Source organism: Mizuhopecten yessoensis, unplaced genomic scaffold, assembly GCF_002113885.1.
Source record: "Mizuhopecten yessoensis strain PY_sf001 unplaced genomic scaffold, ASM211388v2 scaffold5265, whole genome shotgun sequence".
Lineage (NCBI taxonomy): Eukaryota > Metazoa > Mollusca > Bivalvia > Pectinida > Pectinidae > Mizuhopecten > Mizuhopecten yessoensis.
The window spans coordinates 20274-40973 of record NW_018405962.1 but is presented as its reverse complement, the minus strand read 5'-3'; the positions used below and the strand labels follow the sequence as shown (position 1 = coordinate 40973).

General features: G+C 36.9%; 3 protein-coding genes across 3 annotated transcripts in view; 2 read left to right on the top strand and 1 right to left on the bottom strand.

Annotated features, from left to right (window-relative positions):
* The window catches only part of LOC110450522, a 23752-nt gene extending 4454 nt beyond the window's left edge, over positions 1 to 19298 (top strand). Inside the window, exon 4 of the mRNA XM_021498080.1 lies at positions 18328 to 19298. Coding sequence (XP_021353755.1) covers positions 18328 to 18744 — 417 coding nt within the window. The 3' untranslated portion in view covers positions 18745 to 19298. The remainder of the gene's footprint in view (positions 1 to 18327) is intronic.
* Positions 1 to 20700, top strand: part of LOC110450523 — a 58576-nt gene that overhangs the window by 18219 nt on the left and 19657 nt on the right. The gene's annotated exons all lie outside the window — the stretch shown is intronic.
* Positions 12863 to 14976, bottom strand: LOC110450524. Its single transcript, XM_021498084.1, has 2 exons — positions 14785 to 14976; positions 12863 to 14533 (listed from the first exon to the last, which is right to left on the bottom strand). Exons 1-2 carry the CDS (start codon positions 14884 to 14886, stop codon positions 13538 to 13540), a joined length of 1098 nt encoding a protein of 365 aa, XP_021353759.1. The 5' UTR covers positions 14887 to 14976; the 3' UTR covers positions 12863 to 13537.

Here is a 20700-nt window from a genome sequence, read left to right as displayed (position 1 = left end):
TTATACAGAAAATCCCATGTATCATAATCATGACCCACGAGAGTGAGGACTCGTATCACCCTCAATTTTCGATCAAGCTATCCAGAGGAGTTCCGAACAAAGTGGCCCGCAAGTGTTGGTCATATCGGACGACAAGCGCAACATGCCAGATATTGCTAGAACAAAACCGTTTATCCGGATACCTCCTCCGTTAGAGGGCGCTAAAGACCCGAACGAACACATACCAGAGGAGCATCAAGATTGGATAAAAGAGTTCATCACTTTTCTGAAACCAAAATAACTGATTTGTTCAATAGCTACCTGCTCAACGAAAGTGTTATGGTCCAACTATGCTTCAGTTATATCCGAGGCGAAATTAAAGGGAGGTCACTGTGCATACGAACAACACAGAGTGCATTGACACAGGTGGCCTAAGCATAGAAGTATGAACGTGTTAATTCCGTGAATGAGAACAATGAGTGTTACAAATTTACCCGAGCAAACAACTAAGTCAACAACTGAGGAAACAACTGATCAGTTAAACATCAGCAGTCATAACAACAGTGTACACTTCTGTCTTAGTGTTCAAAACATCACTAGGCAGATTTCCGTACAGTCATTATTTTATCATTGTACAGTATCGCGCGAGCACTCGTTACACCAGCTTATTGTTTGTGGTTACTAAAAAAAATATTTTCGATAATTAAACTTAGCTATGCCAAGCCAATCAACTAAACAATACTGTATATAATGAACCGTGTCTGTAAATATACTGTATATAAAGAGCCTTGCCTATGAAAAATATTTCATTTAAAGAAAAGTTTCTACAATATATATATAAAGGAACCTCTTCTCTAAAATGTCATTTCAATGTAGAATATTGTAGATAAACAACCATTCAATACAGTATGCTTTATATATAGAAAGTTTTCTACGAAGACATTTGTATATTAACTTTTTAGTTATTTTTTAGACAATCAACGTGTTATAGTTATTTTTCTTGATTGTTAATTGACCTTAAGTGTTTCTGACGTCAATGCTCTGGTAATGAACTTATAAGTGTCACTGATGTCAAATATCGATTCTTTGACCTTTTTGTGTCAATGATGAGTGTCACAGATGTCAATGTTTTGTTTTTTGACCTTGTTGGTGTCCCTGATGTTAATATTGTGTTAATTGACCGTTAAGTGTCATTAATGTCGATGTTTTTTTTCTTTGATAGTTAAATTTCAATGATGTCAATGTTTTGTTTANTAGTTAAGTTTCAAGGATTTCAACGGTTTGTTAACTGACCTTAAGCGTCAGTAATGTTAGTGTTTTATTTATTGACCGTTACATTTAAACGGTGTCAATACCGTGTTAATTTACCTTTAAGTGTCACTCATGTCAATGCTTTGTTTATTGAGTGCTGTATTAAGTGATCGTCAATTGTTACTGATGTGAATATTTTTTAAGTTTCTTTAAAGTGTCAATGATGTCAATGTTCTAGTAATTTATTGTAAAGTGCCACGGAGGTAAATGTTTTTTTCTGATAGACCTTTAAGGGATAATGATGTCAGTGTTCTGTTAATTGACTGTTGCGTGTCCATGATTTCAATGTTCTGTTAATTGTCCGTTAAATGTCATGGATGTCAATATTTTTAATTGACTTTAAAGTTTCACTGATAACATTTTTTCAATTAACCGTTAAGTGTGACTGATGTCAATGTTTCCTTAATTGACGTTTAAATGTCAATGTTCTACTTATTGACCTAAATAATCAATGATGTCAGAATTGTGTTAATTGACCGTAAAGTGTCACTGACGTCAATTATTTNGACGTTACAAAAGCAAATGTTGTTATAATGTAAATATATGCAAATGTTGTCAAAGTTTTGTTAATTGATAGTTAAGTTTCAAGGATTTCAACGGTTTGTTAACTGACCTTAAGTGTCAGTAATGTTAGTGTTTTATTTATTGACCGTTACATTTAAACGATGTCAATACCGTGTTAATTTACCTTTAAGTGTCACTCATGTCAATGTTTTGTTTATTGAGTGCTGTGTTAAGTGATCGTCAATTGTTACTGATGTGAATATTTTTTAAGTTTCTTTAAAGTGTCAATGATGTCAATGTTCTAGAAATTTACTGTAATTGTTTTGTTGATTTACCTGTAAGTGTCACTGATTTCAATTGTTTCGAAATGACCTTTTAGTTTCAATGATTTCTTTTAATTGAACTTTAATTGACATTAATGTGCATCTTTTTTAGTTACTGGAATTGTCTATTTATAACTTATATCAACATTTCAGACACAAATAATGCATTAATAATAAAATATTTAACATGGAATTTAACTCACGACAAAGCAAATAATTTTATTGATTTTTTTTTAGTTCTATAGTAGTATTATAAAATGTTTTCCAAAATACTTGTAATGCACTAATGAAAGCATAAACATATCTATTATATATTATAAAATATATTATCAATTTTCATTCATTAAATATGTCTTTACCTTATTGAGATTATACATATGATATAATTGATTCATCACACCATGATACCATATCAAGTGTCAATCCTTATATATCCTTTATGCATATCCAAATTGCTGTTAGGAAAACTGTAATATCTTATGTACTATCGTGAGATCTTTGACAATGCATCGGGTTCATTTTTGCAGCAATACTGTAAAATGACGTCACAATCCAATGTGGATAGTTTGTGGGAGTGTACACATAATGTGGGAAGTGAATAGGTAGGTAGACGTAACGTGGTTTGTCTGTGAGAGGATAAACATTGTTTAGGTAGTTTCAGAGAGTTTTTGGGAGTGGAGACATATGTTGGGTAGTTTATCGGTTGGTAAACATACATTTGGTAGTTTGTGAGAGGATAGACATAATTTAGGTGCAGACATACGTTGGGTAGATTGTGGGAATACAAACGTAAGTTAGGTAGTTGGTGGGAGTATAGGCATACGTTGGGTGGTTTGTTGGAGTACAGACATAAGTGGGTGGTTTGTGGAAAGATATACGACAGTAGGGTAGTTATTGGGAGGGTAGACGTAATTGTTAGGTAGTTTGTGGAGGTTAGGTATAATCTGGGTTGTTTGTGAGAGGATAGCTATAAATTGGGTGGTGAGACGTACAGCGGGTAGTCCGTGGGAGGGTAGACATAATTTAGGAAGATTGTGGAAAGATCGGCGTAAGTGGTGCGTACTTTTGGGTAGTTTATAGGTTGATGTCTGTTATGTAGTTTCTATAATAAACAGGTCAAAACGTTTATAAAACTTGGATAGTGCTTATTTTATAATGTAAAAATACAGGTGTATGTCAGTGGTATAATAAAGGTGTACATCTTGATTGTTCCGGAGTTGGATTCATGAATTAATTTCTTGATATCAAGGATTCACTGTAGCTACTAACACATAACCACACTCATCAAGATGGCATCTGTAGTGAAGGGTCGATTTAGAAAACCAAATAAAGTCAACCGTTTACTCCATCATATGGCCATTACCTCCATTACCTCATTCACACATGATATTTCATAATGAGCTAGTCAAACCTTTGAATTGGAAGAGTTCAAATGTGTCTTCAGTGGTGAATATCCATGCAAGGAGAGTTCTGAAACGTTATTTAAAATATTGAAAAAAATGAAAACTTTTAACCTTAACTTTTGGCTACATATCAGGTAATTATTTCTTTATGTGGTATTTCATTTATGCCGTGTCAGAATAGATCCTAGGTTCTAGGTGACGGCCAGTCTCGATGAATGACATTCCACCAACAGTGTTAAACATATAGCGACGTTATAATCAGTTAGTCAAATACAAAGTAACCAAGAAGCTATCTCAATCAGTTAGCGATTCGGTGCAGAACGTCAGAAAGATTTACTGTACCATATGACCACTTTGTCCATATAGGACGCATCAGTTAAGGTGAAAACTGTAAAAATCAATGCATAATATGTTCTGATAATACCTACAAATACATCAAAAGAGGAAGCTGTTTATATAACAAGTTTGACGTTACTACTATAACAGCGTTTTTCCTATAACAGATATAATAAACTCTACTGTGCCAGACACGTGCTTTTAACATCCTCAAAACATTTAATACCTTTTTATACATCAACCTTTTATTAGTTTTTACTCCGCAAGATACATGCATTTAACATCCTCAAAACATAAAATACATTTATACATCAACCTTTTCCCTTTAGTTCGGAGGAAAACTATAAACATGTCAAAATTCACATCTTTACGAAGGATAAAACTCTTTAAAACTGTTCCTGTCGATCAAAAACGAAACCAAAACTAAGCTACTGTTTTCGCTGTGCTTTTCCACGAAAATCCTTCACACACTACCCGGTCTGTATGTTTGTTATTTTTTGTTCGATGACAGCCAACTAGGTCAACACCACCTGATCAATAAGCTCGGTACATCATGTGACTAAGATTGTGCATTCTGAATAATCTGACGACAATCAGTAGTTTAAACGAGTACGTGGTATTATATTGATGATATAGTATTCCCTATTTATCTAGCGTGCTATTAACTGAGCATAAGCGTGGAGTTTAGGATTCTGATCGGTGGACTCTTTCTGAACGTATGTGAATGAACACGCCACGCGTACGTTGTTAGCCATATTTGTTTATTGTGAAACGTTGGGTATGGCATACCGTACACCTTCCCCGTCTAGTTCCGCCTACTGTTCCTTTTTTTTTCTATTCAGTTGACGATTTAATAGCTCCACCGGTGTTATCTATCCTTGGAATTCCCTGCACAGACAATATCTATTTAGCTAATTTTCAATAGTTATATTAAGATTGCTAAATACCCATGAAATCACCCTTATGAGTATGATATAGACCCTTTTGGGTATTATATATAACAAGTAGGGTTTCATATATATATAATTGACATACACATGTATGACAATGAAATCATTAGTATCACAAAGCCCCAACTCCAGACTTTGCACATTTTAGTCTGATTTGGGTTCAATCCTTCTCTTTTAACATCAGAGGCCACTGTATGGTCGGTTATTTTTATAGGATATGACTATGCCGACTGCGACCTCTTATTATCAAAGCACTGTCCAAAATCTGGTAGAGAAACTAGCCATGAAAAACTCTCTTACGCATTTGAAAACTTTATGACAATGATTCATGTTCACAGTTCATGATAAGTATATGTCACAGAAACAAAATTACGGATTTGACGGAATATAGCACACAATGCATGTTTTTGTCGTTCTAGCACCTCGTCGGCCATGCTTCCATGGCAGCCTGGGTTGATACAAAATAAATGAATGGTTTCAAAAGGAACGAAATTATACGATTTTTAGCGGTCAGGAAAAAAATGTATTCTATTTTTGTATTACTCTGACAGTCACGTGGTTTTCTCTCTGTCTTTAATACAGAATTCTTCTAAGTTAAAATGGACTATTTTATTGGCCCCTGTTGATCATATAAATGCTACTTATCATCATTAGAGCTTTGCAAAATTGATCGTCAGCATCGACAAAATCAGCCATTGGAGGTCAGAGGTTACATGGTACATAGATAAAACGCGGACTAAGCATTACGCGGACAAAACAAGACAAAGAATATTTTGTTCATGGTAAGCAATGGGTAATCGATTGACCTCTATTTACTAGGTAATGAGAGACGGATAAATACCCAGTGCCTAGTATGTCAGCAACTATTCAGGTATCCAGCACTTTAAACTTTAATCATGTGAACTAGCTCTACTTATTCCTTATGACAGGGAATGATAACAACGCTGGAAAAGCACCAGGGGGATATTGAGGTGTAACTATAGCGCACCCCTTACTCTCCACCGTAACAAGACCTATTACGCAGTATAAAATCTCGCTGTTACGTATCAACACTAGCTAGGACGTCTTACTGAAAAGTATATACTTCTTTAGTAATGATATCATATTTCGTCAAACATACTTGTTTTACGTCAATGCATGAACAAATATTCATTGATGCAAAGCAAGTTTATTGTGCCTTATATTTTATAATTGATGGACAGACCGACATTATCAATTTTCGTTCAGTAAGTATTTCTTTGCCTATCGATTATAACTCCGACAATCATACCGTTGATATTTTTTTTCTGAATTTAAAAACATTTGAATATTACATCTTTTTTTTGTTCTCGTCTGCTGGATAATTTGGGCAGTTTGGGGTAAGGCTTGTTTAAAGCTAATTTGGGCAGTTTGCGGAAGGGTACACGTACAGTATTATTGTAAGTTTGTGAGTCGGCAGACGTAAGACTGGACTTGTGTGGGTGAGCATATTGGGGAAGGTATTTTTTGGAAGAGCCTATGTAAGGTGGGTAGTTTATAGGAAGAAAAAAGGAGGGTTATTTATAGAAAGATATACACAAGATGGGTAGTAATTTTAACCATAAACACATAAGGTTCGAAGTTTGCAGAGAGGCAAAGGAAGGTGGACAGTTTGTAGAAAAAGAAACGGAAGGTAGGTTGTTTGTGGGAAGATAAACGGGAGGTGGGTAGATTGTAGGAAGATAAACAGGAGGTGGGTAGTTTGTAGGAAGATAAACAGGAGGTGGGTAGTTTGTGGGAAGATAAACGGAAGATGGGTAGTGTGTGGGATGATAAACGGGAGGTGGGTAGTTTGTCGGTAGATAAAAGGGAGGAGGGTAGTTTGTGGGAATATACTCATAAGATTGGTGATTTATCTGGAGATGAACGTAAGGTACAATGTAGGTAGTTTGTATGATATGTAACATTTAAAGATATATAATTACCTTGCCCAAGTGTTGAATAAAATACCGTATGTACTAAACTAACAATTATATTTGGTAAATTGAAAAGCAGATTCACGTTTCATCAATTCTGAGTTTGATGAAGTTGTTTAATTGATACGACGGCTTCAGTTTTTTATGACTTCTACACCAGTAAAGACAAAACAATAGAGAAAAGGCGGAACTTACCTACGTGACGATGGGAACTAAACCAAGTGGTGTGTGCGCTTTGGAAGTCTGCTCTGGGTGATTATACGTGTACATTTCAACATTGGAGTCTGAGAGGATGGCCTGTGGTACACAACATGGAACGATTCGTGATTGCGAAAAGCGTGCAAACCTGATCGCGTTTCTTGTGGAACTGGTGCAGCGTTGTAGCTATATTACCATTCTCTGTGAACAGACAGTAGGTAATATAATTTATATTGTGTTAACTCTTACATAATATTATGATATTTTATCATACATTTATTTCGTATTTTTGTGTTTGTTTTTGTATTGTTTCGTTTTTTCCCCGTACTATTAAAAATATCAAGTGTCAAGTTTTGAAATAAGTGAAATTTCTCTAAGCTTTCAAACAAGGGAAGAATTAATAGAAATCGCTAAAAGATCTGTAGGCAAAACGAATGCCTTTATGTATCGGTGAAGCTTCTTCCAAATAAAAGGAAATAATCAATGTATATGTGTATTGTAGGTGTAGTTCTATCGTTTTGATGTTAGCTTGAAATGATGATTTGAATGATTAGTAGGAATAATATACATTAAACATAATTTATTATTATTTTATTCTAATTGTAACATATACCATTATTAGTGCAAGAGCGTGTAAAATATATAACGATAGTATCATGGGATGGGGGTTGGCGAGTGCGTTCGGCATTCATTGGACTTTTAATAGTGTCAGGTATTGTTACAGCTAAGCCACTGGTGCTCTGTTAGTAGTATATACAAGTGGTTGTACTTTTTGCATTTTTGAAATCAAAGGATCTGCTCTCGCTTTTCATTTCTTCTTTACACCCTGGGAATATGTCATGACAAAATTAAAGGCTCATTAAATACATGGAAGATGATGTTAGTCGGATTGTCTAATATCTTTGATGTATAACAAAGAAATTGTGCTACAGCTTCACAGTAAAATCTGTGAATTTTAAACATTATAGAAAAAACTACACCAAACTTCAAAACCGGTGGATTTTGTACATTATAGAAAGGCCACACCAAACTTCAAAACCGGTGGATTTTGTACATTATAGAAAGGCTACACCAAACTTAAAAAACGGTGGATTTTGTATATTATAGAAAGGCAACACCAAACTTCAAAACCGGTGGATTCGGAATATTATAGAAAGACTATATTAAAGGACAGCTGTTAGATTTACGTTTTGTTAGTTCATACTTGAAACCAATCAATCTCATAGCAAGCCTTCGTGATATATACCAATCGTGCAGAGAAGACGTGTTTATCTAAACCAGAACCCAAAGACTTAGAAGTTGTATTTTTTGCTGATAAAGAGTTATCATTTTTATTATTATTATAAATTGTAAATAAAGAAGAGCAGTTACGTCTGGTGTTTCGTTGATCATTTCGATAAACTTAAGATAACAAATTAATCCTGGTTTTAGCTAGTTAACAGGACATCTCACAAGTTATAGAAAATGGTTAGTACAGAATCTGTGTAGTGTAAATCTAAACTTTACACACCCTAACATACATATTGGTAACGGCGCAACAAAACAAAGTACGTTTAAACATTGTCATGTCTGTAAGGAAGTAGAATATATAAAAAGGAACAATAGTTTATATGTATTAACATACCTTAAAATGAACGTAACAAGTTAACGTTAACACACAGGTAAAGTGAATAGAAGATAGATTTGAAAATACAAACAAAGCAAAAAAGAAGCACTAATAGATTAACGAACATAGGTAACACTGTCACACCTGCTGACTTGAAAACACGACGTACAGGTGTGATTTTAAGAGACCATAACTCTTTGGATACCTCTAGTTCCAAGTTAATAATTGAAACAAGGGCCATAACTCGTGCGAGTATATCGCTTGAGACGTATTAACCCTAACTTCATTTAAAATAGAAAACATTGGTTTTACCGTCATTCATTTTATTGCTAAGTTATACAAAACAAATCTTTCGCTATTTTTCAGGAGTAAAGTTGTCGGTTTTACCTTAAAACATATATAACTTCAGCTTTTGTCAGAGTTGTTGAGCAGCATTTGGTTGAAAAACTTAAAAAACTGTACTCAAACAAAGTTCTTTACATTAATACCACATAACCTGTATACAATGTACAGCTATAGTATACTGTTATTCCCACACAATTTATATATAGTCATGAACCAATAGGTAAGAACGTTACATCTATCTCCCTAAAACATTTTTTGGGATTTTCCGAAAGGTTTTTACTACGAATCAAGGAATCAATAATCCTAAATGTGTATACATGTTGATGTGAAAAAGTTGAATAACTATGTGTTTTTTTTATGTGGTATTCGTTTTTATTTTACATATTTCGGTCTTTCCTTATAATCTATTTCGATGCTGTTTGAGATATGATTATCTGACGAAAACCTCATCTTTATAACAAAGGTTCAACAACACATACTTGTTAATGCCAGGGAATTATGACGTCCTGCTAGGTTTTTTCGAAAAAATTCTGATGTTTCCCTTTTTACTATTATCATAATTTGGTTTCCTATCCAAATTTAGTACATACATGATAAATATGCACACACATTTGTGATTAAAAAAGACATAATTATATTATAAATACAATTTGATCACTTGAGAATAAATCAGCGTTTTCCTAGAGCTGGTTCCACGAACAAAGGAATAATTTAACTATCATGAATTTCGGTACGTAGATTTTTGGTGGTATGTCAATTAAAGACACGGTAAGGTAAGGGCAGTCTATGTAGTAAGGTATACGTAAGGAGTTTGAGTCAAACTTGCATTAAGAGACTACCATCGAGAAATCCAAAAGGAGGTGATCTTATAACGCAGGTGGTCTCCTTATAGAGGTTGTCACATGAGCAGGTTCACCTATATATGCTAGGAGGTATATATAAGCAGGTAGTACATTGATGTAGATTACAAATCAAAATCTAAACTAAACCAGAGCTAGTTCTACAAAAAAGAAACATCTACCCGGAATTATCTGGTTTGTAGTCATGTGACGCATTTTTGTACTTGTGTATCATTGACATAACTAGTCTGACTTCACTGATACCCGGTCCCTCGGATATGATGGTTAGTGTTACTAAATTTACTACTTTGTTTTATTATATGTCAACTTATCTATTGCTTCAGTTCATTTTGAATAGTGGAAGCAGTTTTTCCTTTAGTTACAAGTTATATAGGGGATATGTCGGGGACACGCCCAGTGTATGTGCTGTTTATTCTTGTAAATTGTATACAGCATACATTGATATCTATACAATTACAGTCAAAGCTGCTGCGACTAACTCCTCTAGTTCCTTCAGTTTTCCATAACAAAGTGAGTGGTTCCTCTCTTTTGTAATAAGCTTGATTGATCAAGAGATCAGGGCCTGTATTAATCAAGATGTCTTGATCAGGGCCTGTACTGTTCACCTCAATTTTTAGGCAGTCATGGTTAAATTCTCTCATTCAGAAGTGATAAAAGATTTTTTTCAAATATTAGGCTCTGCGTGTCGGTACCACAGGGGAGGGGCACCCTTCATTTATATAAAATGTGATTCCCTGATCCCTAGAAAGATCCATAACAACATTTTCTGAATAGTTTTTTCTAAAGACGTTTACACACAAATGGTCCTTTTACGGCATTCTTAATAGACTCTAGACAGATTAAAATATGCAATGAACGATCTGTAATGTTTCATAAAATGTTTCCTTAGTTCTGGTAGAAACCTGGTTAGTAAGCAGTATAAGATAATAGGGTGGGTGTCTCAACCGTTCCTATGTTCTGACTCAAAGACAAAGTCCCCAATGACAGGAATAAACCTTTCGGTCAAGTCCAGTAACAGCAATTGTTTATATGGTTATTAGGTAGGGATCTTAAACACCATTCTGGGGTTGGGTCAGACCCATGAACCTACCTGATAGTATGGGTATATTTGTCACATGATATCTAGTAATTGTTTATATCAGCTGAGAGATAAGTTCCTGGAGCGGGTCACAAACTGATGGGAGCTGACCTTGAAGTTTATCCTAGTAGCATGGTCATGTGGACTTGGGGTACGGCCCCTAGACAGAGGAAGTCTAAGTGTGCAATTCCTATGGCTCTTTATTTGATTTGGTTTGAGCCAGGTTTTTTGATGATTGTAGAAAACGGGAGTTTAAGGAGAAAAACCACTGTTCTGTGGCTCCCACGTAGGCCTCGAACCCGCGACCCAGTGGTGGAAGGCTAGAAACCAATGGTCAGACACCTAACCACTCGGCCACCACGGCCACTAACTCCCTGATTTAAAGTATAGTATCAGTGGAAATATCAACCCAAACTTCATTAACTCTCCAATCAAATTGCTATAATGATTGACCAACCACAATAAGTCATGACAGAAGTATTAATTTTGTACTTGGTGAATTAACATACATAAAGGTATCCTTATGTCTATTAAAGAGGGATTGTGCTTTATTATGGTGTTTTGTGTTTAGTTTTATATTGATGGTAAAATATGTCGATAATATCTTCTCAAAACCAAACAATTTTCAATAAGAAGGACTGAAAGGTAAATTTGACTAAAATGCAAGTTCAAATTCATCACCTTACAACACAACCGGTTTTCCTCGCGGGTATCATGTATTTTGGGCTATTTGTTTTCATTTAAAACTGAGAATATATAATATACACGGATTTAAACATCGCGATCTGAAGATTACCTATCTAGTTTTAATACTTACTGCTCCCGATGTCAATTTCAAAAGTATATCATGACGTTTTGCTTAAATTTTTTATTTATATGTATTCATGCATCGCTTGTACCCACCCAGTAAATTAATCTCATTGTTTTAATACACCTGTCATGAAACATAAAATCTATATAAACTATCACACTTGACAAGGTTGTTTTAGATTACAGATATCTATGCCTGATAACTGCGATACTGGCATAGCAGTTATAGGAGGTTGAAATGCACCTGTTTTCGCGGATAAGATCTACGCGTTTCATAATATTACATAGATCGAAATTTCGCGATCATGTATATTCTCATTGAGTTATCGGAAACATCATTCCCGCGACAAAAATAAGCCCCCTAAAAATGACTTTTAATGAATCACACGATGAAAAGCCGAAATACCTTTGATCAAATCAATTGAAACTCATACTAGGACACACCGTTCAAAAGTGTCAAAAAGTGTAGACGGCGAACTGTAAAATGTGCTTAATTTTTTTCTTTTAGTAAATTCATAGTCACAGGGTTAAATAGATTATCTTTTTAAATGGCATCGTCTTATCTTATTACGAATTATAAAATGTATAATAAATCCTTTATATTGAACAAATACAAAATCACGAAGACCGAAATAATGTCTAACCAAAAACTGTACTGATGATGCGACATAAAGTCATGCTACTTGGCCTTTTACTTGCTGGTATCAAGTTTATCTAAAAAGTGTCAATATAAACCTTGTATTTTGTTATTGTGAAAACTCAAATTATGTTTGTTAACAATATTAAGCATTTGTTTTATAGAAACTGCTGGAAGTTCGATAATGAATTCATGACTGCTCTCTTGAACGAAGAAACGCTTCAACAGCAACTGCGAAAATTTCCATCAACCTTTGATTTTGATTCGACGAATCTGACCAAGGACCGTGTAAAGGTCACCATAAGGAAATTAGAGGATGACCGAGACAGCACAAGAAAGCTTGAAACTGAAGATATACAGATAAATAACTTTCTGTCGTATTTGTATTTCTTGTTGGAAGACTATGAGCATGCGCATCAATATATTGATGAGTCTCTACAAAATGATCCCGATAATATCATAGCGAACGTAAACAGAGCCAGGATTCTATTAGAAACTGGGGATATTTCTAAAGTAGAAGATGCGATAGCAAAACTTCAGAAATTGGAGAGAAGAGAAGATTACAACAAGAGGAATTTTCCAACAATCTCCTATTGTGACAAATAACACAAACGCATAACTAAATTGCAACCGGGGCGACCGACCCCCGTACTGAATTTATTACACCATCACCATACATACATGTAATATCTATAATACCATGTACATCAACTCTCATCTCGTCCTAAGGTGCGAGCCCATAACGGAATACCTTAAGACCATGGATAATTATCCATATTCCAAGAACAAATAGTATTTGCCAAAATAGGCTAATTCTCGGTAAAATAATCGAACAGAGGAAAACATATATATATATATATATTTATCTCCTACCTATATTACATGTAAGTGCCCCCCGTACAAGACAATAAGATTACCGCTAGCGCGATATACCTAATCCAAAATTCATCGACTGTAAAAATACTTTATAGAGTACGAATAAATGTACCAAAAACTCAATACGTGTCTACCTGTCGAAGGTGGTCGCCTGAATGACACGTACGCCAAAATGCACGTGCATCGCCGACACCAAACGGCGCCACCTAGTGGCACACTCTCCGGTCGGAGAAAATATTTTCGTTCTAATTCTGCTTACTCAAACGAAAGAAATCATATTTCTCCAACAATCTCCTATTGTGACAAATAACACAAACGCATAATTAAATTGCAACCGGGGCGACCGACCCCCGTACTGAACACCAAAGAAAGGGGATGTCACTATAGTTATATACCTAAATTCTTCGAAACTAACAACCTCTCCTCAAAGGAATCCTTAACATATCCGTCTTTCGCGTTTTCCGACTTCCACCTTCCGTGCCTCTTGAAAATTCTATCCGCCACTTTTAAGTTAGCCGCGCTTGTAGCCCCGCCGGAACGTAGACTGTGTAAGCCATATTTACTGATATCAGGTACGAAGGGAGAGAAAACTTGAATAAACAACTCGCGCACCCGAGTGTAAGATAGAGGCTTGTTATCATTGTGCAACCTAAAACCTTCGCTAGTTCTAGTGATGGATCGAAATAGATACCAATCTGATCCAGGTATTAATCCCGCAAGTGCAACATATCTCTCCAAATTACATACGGGACATGGCTTTGTATACGTCCTAGCTATCACTACATAATCCCCATCCCTGTAAACATCGGTTTTGCTGTGGCGAATTGAAACTGTCATGTGACTCTCAGAAATTTTGATATCACGCATGCGTAAATTAAGTAATTCGGACACTCGTAAAAACCCTGCGTAAGCTATCAAACAACAACAAATAATACGTTGAGAAAACAAGTCATTCTCACTATAATTTGCGGAATACATAGATTCCAAAAGTTCCGGAGTAATGGGGTCCTTTCTGTTCCTAGCTGCCGACAAGCGCCTCTTTGCACCCTCGATAATGTTCCTCACTAATAATGTATCTGTAGGAGAATCTCTACCGATGATGGAATGTGCCCATTTCAAGCTATAAAAAACTTGAGTTACAGGACTAGATGTTGAATTATGCTGTACCAAGCAGGCGAGATAGAGAGCCGCGTGAATGGCCTTAGCCGGAAAACACTCCGCCTCCGATATCCCCTTATTTGATGCCCATGTTTTCCATCGCAAAAATCCCTGGTAGTATGCCCTTGTAGTGCTGCTGGCTTTACTTTCAACCAATAACTGGGGGAGGAGATTGACGTATCCGGCTAAGGCCCCTGGCAGCTCTGCAATCTCCCTCTTGAAAACCTGTGAAAATATATTTAAACAAACGAAATTAAAATTAAAATTGATCATTACTCATTACCTCGGAAATACAGGATTTGTAAACCTCCATTACAATTACGGATCTGTCAATTAACACAGGTTATATCTGTTGAAAAATTTAAACGTAAAGCAATCATCTTAAAAGGGAGATCAATCCTCCCAAATACAGATTTATTCCCTCTACCCTGAGAGTATGCTTCTTTGTTAGTGGGTAAGTATAAACATTCCATCACCTCTGGTATAAACCCGTCACCATTGGGACATAAAAATGGCCAATAACTGGCCGACCTCCACAGAGGTACAACCATGGTCCCATATGCACCACACTGCTGCATATAACTCAGGACACAATGCACTTTGCATACTGGTGGAACATACCACCCGTTTACACCTCGCCAATCGGCTGTAAACGCGTCTATACCGGACGACCCCACATTCCATTACCTGGATCAATACACAGGTAACTTGTTATTGTTGTCGCTCGCGAACCAGTCTATCTCGTGGGGCCCCCAAAGGGAATCTAAGTACTCGAAAATATTTCTGGAAACACCCCAGTCGTCATAATCGACAATGCGACTTATGTGGTCGGCTTTTTCATTTTCATTCCTTGGCACCCACTCAATAACCTATGATATTCCGTTTTCTAAACAAGTACCAAATATGGACAAAGCAATGCCCTGCAAATCGGCCTTCATACTACCCTTGTCTACAATAGATACAACATTCTGGTTGTCCGTGTACCACTTGACCCGCCTGCCGCGGAACACATGTAACATTGACGACAACACCCTGTCAACAGTGGACAGTTCTCGCCATGTAGAACTCTTACAGATCTCACTCTCTGACCACATACCGTGTGATGTGCCCAATGGGGTATCCACAACATACCCTCCGTATCCCGTATGGCTAGCATCACTAAATACAATCGACTGACAGGAATGATCATCACTGAACTTTTTCTCGTTGATCGGATTTACAAATCTGATCCAAAAATGAAGCTGTTCAACACTTTGACTTGACACCGCTATATTACTATTCCACGAGGGTGACATAGCTATATCGATGGTCAAAATTTTAATCATAATGTAGACCACATTTCCCAAGATATATGACATGGATATTATCTGTCCAACAACAGAAGACACCTTTTTAACCTTCACAACACCTGTCTCTGCTATATCCGAAATGACACCGGAAATGTTAGAATGCAACTTCATCAATCTTACATCTGGAACTTTCAAAATACCTAGGACAGTATCAATATAATTACCAAGAAAAACTAACTGTCTTACCGGTAATCAAGTTGACTTCTCTGGTTTCGGAACGAACACACTCAAAATCAAATCCCTTTTGACCTGACTGGATATCAAAGTGCATGCAGATTCATCTTCATGAGTGCCTAACCCATCATCTAAATACATAAGTATTTTCTTACCCTCGGATCTCCATTTCTTAATTAATGGTCTGTTTAATTTGGTAAAAATATAACAACCTGAGCTAAGTCCAAATGGTAGCACTTTAAACTTAAAAAACCTCACTGTGTCGCCAAACCGCCAAGAAAACCCCAAAAAATCTGTGTGAGAATCCAAAATATCGATGTGATGGTATGCAGAATGAATATCAAACTTAAAACAAAAACTCCCTTTCTTAACAAACTGCATAGCTATCCTAATATCCTCAAATTTCACACTGGTTTTCCATAAATGACAGTTGACATGTCTCAAATCTAGAATAAGACGTTTTTTCCCATTACTTTGAACAGACACCGTTAAAGGATTGACTACTACGGGTTTTCTTTACAGACAACGACGAGCTCCCTCAATATCAAGTCAGAAATAGCTTCCTCAACAAAACTTGCATGCGCCATAGCTGAGCGATTATTACGCAAAACTACAGAAGTAGGAGTCGAATAAAATGGTATTTTATACCCAACCCTGATCGTATCCAGAATAAATTCGCTACATCCAATACTCTCCCAGAAAGCTAATCGATCTCTCAATCGACCTTTCACCCTTATCTTAGCTTGACCTTGTTCATATTTAAAGTAATCGTCAGTAAGTAAATACTCATCTTTTATCAAGTCATTCTTTTTCGACTGTCGGGAGCACTTTTCCTTGGTTGGGACACTCGCTCCTCCAATGTTGGAAAGATCCACAGCTGTGACATGCTCCTGACCGACCCCGTCGCTGCGCGTACGCGTGCACGTGTGTGCCACCTGTGCCGGTAGGGCCTGACTGGAACACGGGAAAACCACTGAACCAAGGCATTGGGCCTTAAGGTCCACGAAAGGGCTGCTGATAATTGGAAATAGTACCACGCATATGGCTCACAGCACTAATAGACTTGTTATAGCCCGCGGATTTCCTCGCCTGCCGTTTTCCTTTTTTCTTTTTAATCGCACGGTTTTCGGCCCTGTTGATCTTCCCTTCATCGTCCGAATCACTGGCAATAGGATTGTTCTCGTACTGTCGGACCGTCTCCCAACCTCCATCGCTAGAATCTGCAATCTTGATATGTTTATTTCGTTTTGAAAGTTTATCTTGGATACTGTTCAACAATTCCTGGGCGTAGTCCTGTTTGGCGTTTTCTAAGGCCCAACTTATTTGTCCAACTTCCTCAGCCAACTCCGAATTGAAACCATGTTGTACCTTGTTCCCTTCAAACTTCCATTTATACGAATTTTCCACTTTCAGTTTTTTAACTTGTGTGGCCACGTTGGCGGCCGAACCCTTTACCTCGGCCTTGAACTGACTTATCTCCTGGCGCAAACTTGTATTAATGGCGCAAAGGCTGTTCCCCTGGGCTTTCACAGCGTTCCATATATCAGTTAAACTTATTTCGCCATTCCTTTGTGTTTCGTCTAAACCTTCAGCCGTATCCGCCATGGAAAAAGTAAAGTGTACCAAAAACTCAATACGTGTCTACTTGTCGAAGATGGTCGCCTGAATGACACGTACGCCAAAATGCACGTGCATCGCCGACACCAAACGGCGCCACCTAGTGGCACACTCTCCGGTCGGAGAAAATAATTTCGTTCTAATTCCGCTTACTCAAACGAAAGAAATTATATACACTATGCGGAAGCGGATCTTGCGTACGCCTACACACGGTCAGGTCCTTGGTACCGCCAAAAGGCAGTAGATTTGTACACTCGAGTTCTGGAGGCATATCCTACAGAATACGCATGGCAATATGGACTTGGTTTGGCTTTATTCAGACAGACGAACATTTTGATATCACAGGCAGATGACAAATTAACTCGGAGAGAAAACGAGAAGACAACAATACATGCTGTTGAGCTGTTTCTGACTGTTGCTACGGAACCAGATGATTCCAATTTACGTGCAAATGCATATGCAAGATTAGGAAAAGCAGTGTACAACATTTCAAAAAGCAACTATACAAACGTGCCTGATGAAATTATGCGTTTAAAGCCTAAAGAATATTTTGAAAAAGCGGTAGGAATTTGTCCTGAGGAACCATCGGTGTTAGAAACGTGTGGCCAATTTGCACGATACATAGGTGACCTAGATTCATCGGAAACACTCCGACGGAAATCTCTTCAAATCAAGCCAACGTGTCATGCGTATCACCATCTTGCCTTGACATTACAGAGGCGAGTAGAATACAAAGGTCCACATGGAGGTTCACGCTATGGCTACATTCAGAATGAAAATTGGCGAGAAAAAGGGGCATCTAGAGGATGCATGTCTGACCAGTCAGAAAGGACAAGAAGAAACCTTTGTCAAAAGATGAAGTCACCGTTGAATGTTCGAGTTTACCCTGGAAACAAACACCTTTCTGAAGCCATGGAACTACTGGAGAAAGCAGAAGAACTGTCTGAATATGCTCTGAATAAACAGTACGACAAGGGCATGATATGTAGAATGCTAGGCCAAATTGAAAAAGCTGTGGAAGTTTTCAAAAACATAGTCACCAAAAAGAAACATTATCCAACCGAATTTCTGATGACAAATGTTTATGAACAGCTGGGACTGTGTCTGCTAGAATTTAGTAAATCCGTAGATATCTCTCCAGACATTCAGCAGAAATACAAGAAAGATGGCCAAGCCAATCTCCTACATGCTGTCCAACTCCAATCGGAGACGGTTGCAAACGATCCACAGTTCAAAGAAGCATGGAACGCCTATCCAACACTCAAAGAGCTCTTCAGCGATGAAAGAAACAAGTAGCCAAAACAATTGGCAGTTTTGCACATGCTCATGGGGGATCATAGAGATGCAATCTCCATATACGAGGAATTACTTTTGAAGGAGAAAGATGAAATTAACCAAGAGGATTATATTAACTTGCTTGAATGCTATAAGAGAGATGGACAGTTTGAAAAATGTGTTGTTGTTTTAAAATCTTTGGAGTGTACAACTATTTTTTTGGGTCTTCCTCCGTCTTTGATCTTTGATGTGTATATAGATTGTGCGTTTCACGTTTACACAACGGATAACGCACAACTTGCGTACCAACACTTTAGACGCGCCTTCAGAGTGTACGGTATGTTTGACAAGATCAATGAAGACGCAATCAACGTTGACGAAGACGAGGCCACAAAAGACATACTGATATTACACTCTTGTTCCCATGACTCGGAATGCAAACTTCCCAGGAATCTAGGAACCATTCTAGAAGATGTTACAGGATTACGATACACAATCAACTCAGACGACGTGCTGCCAAATGAATTACTATTGACATCAACGGCTTCTATAATACAGAAAATCCCATGTATCATAATCATTACCCACGATTGTACGGACTCCACGAGTGTGGATCAATTATATGTCGATCAAGCTATCAAAAGGAGTTCCGAACAAAGTGGCCCCCAAGTGTTGGTCGTGACGGACGACGAGCGCAACATGCCAGATATTGCCAGAACAAAGTCGTTTATCCGGATGCATCCTCCGTCAGAGGGCGCTATGGACCCGAACGAACAGATACCAGAGGAGCATCAAGAATGGGTGAAAGAGTTCATCACTCTTCTGAAACCAAAATAACCAATTTGTCTCCATATTGCTATAACTGCCGCTATATTCGTTTGAGTATCCTAGTATAACTGCTAGGGTTAGCCCTTCATACATTGCGGAACTTTTATTACAAAAACATATAAAGGAGTAATTAACAAAATATAATCAACAACAGTGTTCCGAGTTTGAAAATACAAAACCAGCAGGAGCTAAAATTGTATTCGAATCCTAGACTTCAGATTGTTATACTGTCCCTCTAACCAACCTAGCTACCTTCTCAACGAAAGTGTTCTGATCCAAGTGTGCTACAGTTATATACGACGCGAAATTAAAGGGAGGTCACTGTACATACGAACAACCGAGAGTGCATTGACACGTGTCCTTTACATAGAAGTGTACACGCTTTAATTCCGTGAATGAGATCAATGAGTGTTACAAATTTACTTGAGCAAACAACTAAATCAACAACTGAGGAAACAACTGATCAGTTTGACATCAGCAGTTATAACAACAATGTACACTTCTGTCTTTGTGTTCAAAACATCACTGAACAAGTTTGCTTTCAGTCATTATTTTATCAATGTACAGTATCGCGCGAGCACTCGTTACACCAGCTAATTGTTTGAGGTTACTGAAAAATATTTTCGATAATTTAACTTAGCTATGCCAAGCCAATCAACAACAAAAATACTGTATATAATGAACCGTGTCTGTAAATATACTGTATATAAATTGCCTTGGCTATGAAAATATTTCATTTAAAGAAAAGTTTCTACAATATATATATAAAGGAACCTCTTCTCTAAAAAGTCATATCAATGTAGAATATTGTACATAAACAACCATTCAATACAGTATGCTTTATATATAGAAAGTTTTCTACGAAGACATTTGTATATTAACTTTTTAGTTATTTTTTAGACAATCTACGTGTTATAGTTATTTTTCTTGATTGTTAATTGACCTTAAGTGTTTCTGACGTCAATGATCTGTTAATGTACTTATAAGTGTCACAATATTATTATTCAACAATACAGTATGCTTTATATATAGAAAGTTTTCACCGCAGACATTTGTATTTTAACCATTTAAGTGTTGTTTTTTTAGACAATTAACGTTTAATAGTTATTTTTCTAGATTGTTCATTGACCTTCAGTGTTACTGACGTCA

Bases quoted from the DNA above. Each gene is read 5' to 3' on its own strand.
- LOC110450524 (XM_021498084.1), bottom strand. From the start codon at position 14,886: ATGCAGCAGTGTGGTGCATATGGGACCATGGTTGTACCTCTGTGGAGG. The intron at 14,534-14,784 runs GTGATGGAATGT...ATATTTTCACAG, and splicing joins GTGACGGGTTTATACCAGAG to GTTTTCAAGAGGGAGATTGC.